Source organism: Cebus imitator, unplaced genomic scaffold (genome assembly GCF_001604975.1).
Source record: "Cebus imitator isolate Cc_AM_T3 unplaced genomic scaffold, Cebus_imitator-1.0 Scaffold190, whole genome shotgun sequence".
Lineage (NCBI taxonomy): Eukaryota > Metazoa > Chordata > Mammalia > Primates > Cebidae > Cebus > Cebus imitator.
In genome coordinates this window covers 174,203-183,428 of record NW_016107505.1, presented here as the reverse complement: position 1 = coordinate 183,428, position 9,226 = coordinate 174,203, and the positions used below count along the sequence as shown (strand labels likewise).

The 9,226-nt window shown below is 48.4% G+C and overlaps 1 protein-coding gene and 1 pseudogene across 2 annotated transcripts in view; one reads left to right on the top strand and one right to left on the bottom strand.

Moving 5' to 3' along the window:
- Positions 1–2,240: 2,240 nt before the first annotated feature.
- GP6 (glycoprotein VI platelet) overlaps positions 2,241–9,226 on the top strand; it is a 27,851-nt gene continuing 20,865 nt past the window's right edge. For both annotated transcript variants that reach the window (XM_017546524.2, XM_017546523.2), the window contains exons 1-3: positions 2,241–2,859; positions 8,610–8,642; positions 8,744–9,001. In XM_017546524.2, coding sequence (XP_017402013.1) covers positions 2,826–2,859; positions 8,610–8,642; positions 8,744–9,001 — 325 coding nt within the window. In that variant the 5' untranslated portion in view covers positions 2,241–2,825. The remainder of the gene's footprint in view (positions 2,860–8,609; positions 8,643–8,743; positions 9,002–9,226) is intronic.
- Positions 6,517–7,165, bottom strand: LOC108316578 (annotated as a pseudogene).

Here is a 9,226-nt window from a genome sequence, read left to right as displayed (position 1 = left end):
AAAAAAAAAAAAAAAAAAAAAGTGCTCTATCTTCATTCATATCGAGTAAAGTCAAGGGAGAAACTCTTAAAAACGGCAGCACCTTCCTGTCTTCCCACTCAGGTTGCTGCTGTAGCAGAGTGTGGCCTTGATTTCCAGCTTTGCAGCAGACAGTCTCATGGTGAGACCCTGCCTGGCATTGATTCAGAGACAACAAAGCTCCCAAGGTGCCAGTGAAGGAACCAGGGGCGTAAACACAGCCCGTGAACTGCAAGGTAGAAGACGGGTCCAGCCAGCCGCTGCTGAGTCCTCAGGGCATATGGCATCTGAGCACATCTCCAAACCACCCAAGTGGCACCCCAGGGCGACATTTACATCATCTTGATACAATTCTCTCAAGGGAAAAACAAGTCTGGCAGCTTTTGCCACGGCAATGCTGGCTTGGAGCCTCACGGGAGAGGCCCTAAGAATATCATTTTCTCGCTCTAAGTTGCTCTTATGGGAGAGAAGTAATGACATTCTTCCTAAATGTCAACATCTGTGCATCCTTCCCACCATGTGTCACTGGGGCCGTCCCATGATTTCAGAATGCTGAGCAGTGTCCTGGCTTCAACCCACCAGATTTCAGGAGCACCCCAATTTCTGGCATTGGGTGACTGACTTGACCTTCACTGTCATATATGATTCTTTTTATGTGTCTTTAAAAAACCCTAGAAGAAAATCTAGGCAAAACTATTCAGGACATAGGCGTAGGCAAGGACTTCATGACGAAAACACCAAAAGCATTGGCAACAAAAGCCAAAATAGATAAATGGGACCTAATCAAACTCCACAGCTTCTGCACAGCAAAAGAAACAGTCATTTGAGTGAATTGGCAACCAACAGAATGGGAAAAAAATTTTGCAGTCTACCCATCTGACAAACGGCTAATATCCAGAATCTACAAAGAACTTAAACAGATTTACAAGAAAAAAAAAAAACAAGCCCATTCAAAAGTGGGCGAAGGATATGAACAGACACTTTACAAAAGAAGACATCCATGAGGCTAACAAACATATGAAGAAATGCTCATCATCACTGGTCATTAGAGAAATGCAAATCAAAACCACAGTGAGATACTATCTCACACCAGTTAGAATGGCGATCATTAAAAAATCTGGAGACATCAGATGCTGGAGAGGATGTGGAGAAATAGGAACACTTTTACACTGTTGGTGGGAGTGTAAATTAGTTCAACCATTGTGGAAGACAGTGTGGCGATTCTTCAAGGACCTAGAAATAGAAATTCCATTTGACCCAGCAATTCCATTACTGGGTATATATCCAAAGGATTATAAATTGTTCTACTGTAAGGACACATGCACACGAATGTTCATTGCAGCACTGTTCACAATAGCAAAGACCTGGAACCAACTCAAATGCCCATCGATGATAGACTGGACAGGGAAAATGTGGCACTTATACACCATGGAATATTATGCAGACATCAAAAACGAGTTTGTGTCCTTTGTAGGGACATGGATGAACCTGGAAACCATCATTCTCAGCAAACTGACAAGAACAGAAAATCAAACACCGAATGTTCTCACTCATAGGCGGGTGTTGAACAATGAGAACACATGGACACAGGGAGGGGACCATCACACACTGGGCACACTGGGGTCTGTCGGGGGAAATAGGGGAGGGACAGTGGGGGGTGGAGAGTTGGGGAGAGAGAGCGTGAGGGAGAAATGCCAGATATAGGTGATGGGGAGGAAGGCAGCAAATCACACTGCCATGTATGTACCTATGCAACAATCTTACATGTTCTTCACATGTACCCCAAAACTTAAAATGCAATTAAAAAAAAAAAAAAAGGACCCAGTGGGGCTGGGCACAGTGGCTCACACCTGTAATCCCAGCACTTTGGGAGGCTGAGGTGGGTGGATTGCTTGAGCGCAGGAGTTCAAGACCAGCCTGGGAAACATAGTGAAACCCATCTCTACCCTCCCCCCAAAATTTTTTTTTTGAGATGGAATTTCGATCTTGTTGCCCAGGCTGGAGTGCAATGGTACGGTCTCGGCTCACCGCAACCTCTGCCTTCCAGGTTCAATGGATTCTCCTGCCTCAGACTCCCGAGTAGCTGGGATTACAGGCGCCTGCCACCACACCTGGCTAATTTTGTATTTTTAGTACAGACGGGATTTCACCATGTTGGTCAGGCTGGTCTGGAACTCCTGACCTTAGATGATCTGCCCGCCTTGGCCTTCCAAAGTGCTGGGATTACGGGTGTGAGCCACCACGCCCGGCCCAAGACCCTGTTTTCAATCCTTTTAGGTGTATACCCAAAAGTGGAATTGCTGGATTTTATGGCAACCCCACGTTTAACTTTTGGAGGCGCTGCTAAACTGTTTTCCATAGCAGCAGCACCATGTCACGTCCCCACCAGCAATGCATGCATGTTCCAATTTCTCTGCACACTCAGCAACATTTGCTATTATCCATTTTAAAAAGTACAGCCATCCCAGAAGGTGTAAAATCGTATCTCACTGTAGTTCTGATGCACATTTTCCTAGCGACCATCAGGGACTTTGTGGGAACATGAGAGCACAGACCAGGCCCCAGTGGGCAGACGAGCGGTGCAGAGCCAGGCTGGCTGGTGGAGATAAGTGAGACTCCTTAGAGCTTGTGTGCAAGTCACTGTACTGAGGAGCCGGCTATGGCTCGATGAGTCTCAATTAGGAAAGGCCGGGGCTGGTGAAGGAAGGGAAGAGGGCATTCTTCGTCCTCACCACATCCTGAGCCTGTGCCCCTGACTCCACCACTTCCCTCCCTGGCCACAGAGCTCAGGACAGGGCCGAGGAACCATGTCTGCATTCCTGACTGCCCTCTTCTGTCTTGGTGAGTCCTGAGGGTGGATCTGGGAACTGCTGAAGGGCAGGCATGGACTGCCAGACAAAGGATGTTTTTAAGAATTTGCGGCTGGGCGCGGTGGCTCATGCCTATAATCCCAGCACTTTGGGAGGCTGAGGTGGGCAATCACAAGGTTAAGAGATCAAGACCATCCTGGCCAACATGGTGAAACCTGATCTTTACTAAAAAATACAAAAATTAGCTGGGCATGGTAGCATGTGCTACAGTCCCAGTTATTCGGGAGGCTGAGGCAGGAGAATCGCTTGAATCCGGGAGGCAGAGGTTGTAGTGAGCCGGGATCATGTCACTGCACTCCAGCCTGACAACAAAGCGAGACTCCGTCTCAAAAATAAAAAAAAAGAAAAAAGAATTTGTATCAGTAATGAATTTCAGGACAAAAAAGGACCAATGAGAGCCCCTTCATTTGTTGGGTGGGAAAATGAGGGGCCAGCAAGGTGGCGTGTTTTGTATAAGTTATTCCAGTTTATTCATGGCTGGGTCAGTAAATGAACAGAGGTATCCTAGTGTTGGTCGCAACTTTGTTCCACTACACTACAGTTGCCCTTTTTTAAAAAAATGTGGGCCAGGCACGATGGCTCATGCCTGAAATCTCAACATTTTGCGGGGCTGAGGCGGGTGGATAACCAGAGGTCAGGAGTTCGAGACCAGCCTGGTTAACATGGGGAAACCGTGTCTCTACAAAAGTACAAAAATTAGCCAGGCATGATAGCAGGTGCCTGTTATCCCAGTTACTCTGGAGGCTGAGGCAGGAGAATCACTTGAAGTTGGAAGGCAGAAGTTGCAGTGAGCTGAGATCATGCCACTGCACTCCAGCCTGCACAACAGAGAGACTCGAACTCAAAAAAAAAAAAAAAAAAAAAAAAAAAAAAAAAAAGGCCGGGTGTGGTGGCTGTCACCCGTAATCCCAGCACTTTGGCAGGGTGAGGTGGGTGGATCACCTGAGCCCAGGAGTTCAAGATGAGCCTGACCAACATGGAGAAATCCTGTTTCTACTAAAAATACAAAATTAGCTGGACGTGGTGGCGCATACCTGTGATCCTAGCTACTCTGGAGGCTGAGGCAGGAGAATCACTTGAAACTGGGAGGCGGAGGTTTCTGTGAGCTAAGAATGCACCATTGCACTCCAGCCTGGGCAACAAGAGTGAAATTTGGTCTCAAAAGAAAAAAAATGTCCACTTGATAACAGGACAAGGTTATGGGCTGAATTTGTCAGTATCCCCTACAGTAGCGGAGTAAGAGTCTCTTGAAGGATGGGTGATGGGTCAAATGCATTTCTGCTGCCTATTCCTCATTGTGTAAGCCAGACACAGTGGCTCACACCTGTAATCCCTTTGGGAGGCAGAGGTGGGTGGATTGCTCGAGCCCAGGAGTTTGAGACCAGCCTGGGCAACATAGCGAGCCCCTGTACCTACTAAAATTAGGCACGTTGAATGCATTATTGCCTTATTTCTTCAGGAGAATTTGACCACTAACGGGACAGCGTCTCCAAGAGGCTAAGGAAGGAGGAGATGGTTGTGGTACTGGAGATGAGAGGGTAAACTGCGACTATAAACAAGCTCTCATTCATTATTCATACACGGATGTAGTATTCTTTTAATTTTTATGCAATTTTATTTGAGACAGGGTCTCACTTTTGTCACCCAGGCTGGAGTGCAGTGGCATGATCACGGCTCATTGCAGCCTCAACCTCCCAGGCTCAGGCAATCCCTCCCCCTCCGTCTCCTGAGTAGCTGGAACTCCAGCTGCACACCATCACGCCTGGCTAATTTTCATAGTGATGGGGTCTTGCTATGTTGCCCACGGTGGTCTCGAATTCCTGTGCTCAAGTGATCCACCCACCTCTGCCTCCCAAAGTGTTGAGGTTACAGGTGTGAGCCGCTGTGTCTGGCTTAGTTTTTGCTTCAATAGCTTTCGGAATACAAGTGGTTTTGGTTACATGGATTGAATTATATAGTGAATTCTGAGATGTTAGTGCACCTGTCACCTGAGTAGTGTACACTGTACCTACTGTGTAGTTTTTTATCCCTAGCCCCCCATCTGCCCTTCTCCTTCAGAGTCTCTAACGTCCATCACAGCACTCTGTGCCTTTGCATACCCACAGCTTAGCTCCCACTGACAAGTGAGAACGTACAGATTTTGGTTTTCCACTCCTGCATTACTTCACTTAGAATAATACTTTCTAGCTCCATGCAATTTGCTGCAAAAGACATTATTTCATTCCTTTTAATGGCTGAGTAGTATTCCACACTCATTATTTATTTATTTATTTATTTATTTATTTTTTTGAGACGGAGTTTCACTCGTTACCCAGGCTGGAGTGCAATGGCGCGATCTCGGCTCACCGCAACCTCCGCCTCCTGGGTTCAGGCAATTCTCCTGCCTCAGCTTCCTGAGTAGCTGGGATTACAGGCACACGCCACCATGCCCAGCTAATTTTTTGTATTTTTAGTTATTAGTAGAGACGGGGTTTCACCATGTTGACCAGGATGGTCTCGATCTCTTGACCTCGTGATCCACCCGCCTCGGCCTCCCAAAGTGCTGGGATTACAGGTGTGAGCCACCGCGCCCGGCTATTTATTTATTTTTTGACACGAAGTCTCAATCCGTTGCCCAGGTTGGAGTGCAACAGCGTGATGTCAGCTCACTGCAACCTCTGCCTCCAGGTTTAAGCGATTCTCCTGCCTCAGCCTCCCGAGTAGCTGGGATTACAGGCACCCTCCACTACTCCCAGCTAATTTTTGTATTTTTAGTAGATACAGGGTTTCTCCATGTTAGTTAGGCTGGTCTGGAACTCCTGACGCCTCAGCCTCCCAAAGTGCTGGGATTACAGGCATGAGCCACTGCGCCTAGCCCCTAATTTTTCTTACAGGTTCAGGGGTACACATGCAGGTTTGTTATGTGGATAAATTGCATGTCCAAGGGTTTGGCATACACATTATTTCACCAGCTAGGTAGTGAGTGTAGTACCTGACAGGCAGTGCTTTTTTTTTTTTTTTTTTGAGATGGAGTCTTGCTCCATTGCCCAGGCTTAAGTGCAGTGGTGCAAAGTTGGCTCACTGCAATCTCTGCCTTCCGGTTTGGATGATTCTCCTACCTCAGCCTTCAAAGTCGCTGAGATTACAGAAATCCACCACATCAGGCCAATTTTTTAATTTTTAGTAGAGACGGGGTTTCACCATGTTGGCCGGGCTGGTCTTGAACCCCGGACCTCAGCTGATCTGCCTGCCTCAGCCTCCCAAAGTGCTGGGATTACAGGCGTGAGCCACCGCGCCCCACCTCCTGATAGGCAGTTTTTTGACCCTCTCCCTCTTCCCACCCTCTACCCTTAAGGAGGCCCTGCCTGTCCTCCATCTATGTGTCCAGGTGTTCTCAGTGTTCAGCTCCCACTTTTAAGTGAGAACATGTAGTATCTGGTTTTCCATTCCTGTGGGAACAGAACGTGGATGGAGCTGGAGGCCATTATCCTAGCTCCATCCATGTTCCTGCAAAGGACGTGATCTCATTCATTTTTATGGCTGCATAATATTCCTCAGTGTATCATACCAAGTTTTTTCTTTCTTTCCTTTTTTTAGTACCACAGCACTTTATAACAGCAGAGAGTAGGTGAAGATACTACGTGCTAACACAAACAATATGATACACAACCTCGGGGGAGAAGCTGGCAGGGAGCATGTGGCAGAGGCCACAGGTTTACACTAAGAGCCTTTCAATGGACTGCTGAATGGACTGGATCTACTGTTTCAGCTGTGAGCCTTCTGTGATGGTGACAGAACAGGCGATGACAGGCCTGCAGACCCCACAGGCTTTCCCCAGGGCCTCCTTGGAGCACACAACCACGTAGGGCATGGTCTTGTCTTTACACAGCAGTGGGAGGTACAAAATGACGTCCAGTGGCTCGGCGTCTACAGCCATCACAGTGAACGCAGAGATGCCCCTGTTGAGGGTTTTGGTGGCCTCACTGCTCCTTTCCTAAGCTGCTCATAGTTACATGACTGCTGAGTGAGGTCTAGTAGTTTCTTGGTGAGGCGGGCATCGGCAAGGCGATAGGCCTTTGAATTCACATTGGCCTCAGTCACGGCTGCGGCTCTGCAGTCTGGGCACCCCACCAAGTTTTCTTTATCCAGTCCACTGCTCGTGGACAGCTAGGCTGACTCCACGTCTTTGTTACTCTAAGTATTGCCGCTGTACATTGTGTAATCACATAGATAACGGGAAAGTATTACTTTCCCAGTGACCCAATCGTACATTTGATGAATTTTGGGGACTAACGCATCCCATTAGTGTGGGGTTTTATTTATTATTATAACTATTATTTGAGACAGAGTCTCACTCTGTCGCCAGGCTGGAGTGCAGTGGTGGGATCTTGGCTCACCGCAACCCCTGACTCCTGCGTTGAAGCGATTCTCCTGCCTCAGCCTCCCTAGTAGCTGGGACTACACGTACGTGCCACTATGTCCAGCTAATTTTTGTAATTTTTTTTTAGTAGAGAAGGACAGTGTTGGCCCGGATGGTCTTGATCCCTTGACCTCGTGATCCACCCACCTCAGCCTCCCAAAGTGCTGGGATTACAGGTGTGAGCCATGGCGCCCTGCCAATGTGGGGTTCTACTGCATATATTACATATACAATAAAATAAAATGCAACAATATACGATATGCAATACTATTTACAATACTTGTCTATACAATTGCATCCTGTTGCCTATGTGCTGGATATTGTTTAATACTGGGAGACGGAAGGGAGGAGATGAAGGGACAGCAATGTCTGAGGTCACATTCCTCACACCCCCTGAGGAAGTCAGTGTGCAATGCCTAACACTAATGAACCCACAGACAGTAGTATGCATACTTTTTTCTAGAACCATGAAGATGTAAGAAAATGCCAGAAGGAACAACAGAAATAGTAAAAAATGTATGCAGGGCAGGGGCAATGGTGGGAGTTGGACAGGATGGACAAGGAGTCTCAGTTTGACTTTGAAAAGATCTACTTTTTGAGATGGGGCCTCACAACCTTGTCCAGGCTGGAGTGCAGTGAACACCTTCTTGGCTCCCTGCAGGCTTGACCTCCTGGGCTCAAGGAATCCTCCCACCTCAGCCACCCCAAGCAGCTTGGACCACAGGCACATAGCACCATGCCTGGCTAATATTTTTTTTTTTTGTGGTAGAAATCAGGTCTCACTATGTTGTCCAGGCTGGTCTCCAACCCCCGACCTTAGGTGCTTTGGCCTTCTTGGCCTCCCAAAGTGCTGGGATTACAGGTGCGAGCCACTGTGCCTGGCCTTAAAACAGTTGTAACTGTGGTGAAATGAACAGAACTGAAAGTCTGCTTTACCTAACATTTGGTACATTCAGTGTTGTGCAACACCATCCTCTATCTAACTGCAAAACATTATGGCACCTCCGAGGAAACCCCACGCCCGTCAGGCAGTCACCTCTCGTCCTCGCTCTCCCGACCACCCCCAGCCACGTGTCTGTTTTCTTCTCTGTCTTCTGTAGATTTAACCCTTCTGGATATTTCATGTAAATGACGTCGTAAACTATGTGGCTTTTTCTGACTGGCTTCTCTCACTGAAATTACATGCCTGTGTGTCTTTTGAAGAAATAAGTGATTAGGAGAGAATAAAGCACATGCATGCAAATGTCTTGTCACCGCGCCCAGCAGGCAGCAATGTCTATAAAAGTCAGTCCTGGCCTCTGGTCTCTTTCTTCTCTCCTCAGGGCTGTGTCTGGGGCATGTGCAAGCACAGAGCGGTGAGTCCTTCTCTCCTGTGGGATCCACCAGCAGGTGGGGGAAGTGGGTTCCAGGTGAGGTCTGCAGGGAGGCTGACCCAGCCCTGCTCCTCCTCTTCCAGGACCACTCCCCAAGCCCTCCCTGCAGGCTGTGCCCAGCTCCCTGGTGCCCCTGGAGAAGCCAGTGACCCTCCGGTGCCAGGGACCTCCAGGTGTGGACCTGTACCGCCTGGAGAAGCTGAGTTCCAACAACTACCGGGATCAGGCGGTCCTCCTCATCCCAGCCATGAAGCAAAGTGCCGCTGGACGCTACCGCTGCTCCTACCAGAACGGAAGCCTCTGGTCCCCGCCCAGCGACCAGTTGGAGCTCGTTGCCACCGGTAAAGGACAGGGGATTGGAGCCTGGGACTGTATGGGCCTCCGTTTGGGACACAAATATGGGGGATGTTAGGCTGGGCACAGTGGCTCACGCGTCTAATCTCAGCGCTTTGGGAGGTTGAGGTGGGCAGGTCACCTGAGGTTGGGAGTTCGAAACCAGCCTGATCAACATGGAGAAACCCATGTCTACTAAAAACACAAAATTAGCCGGGCATGGTGGCACATGC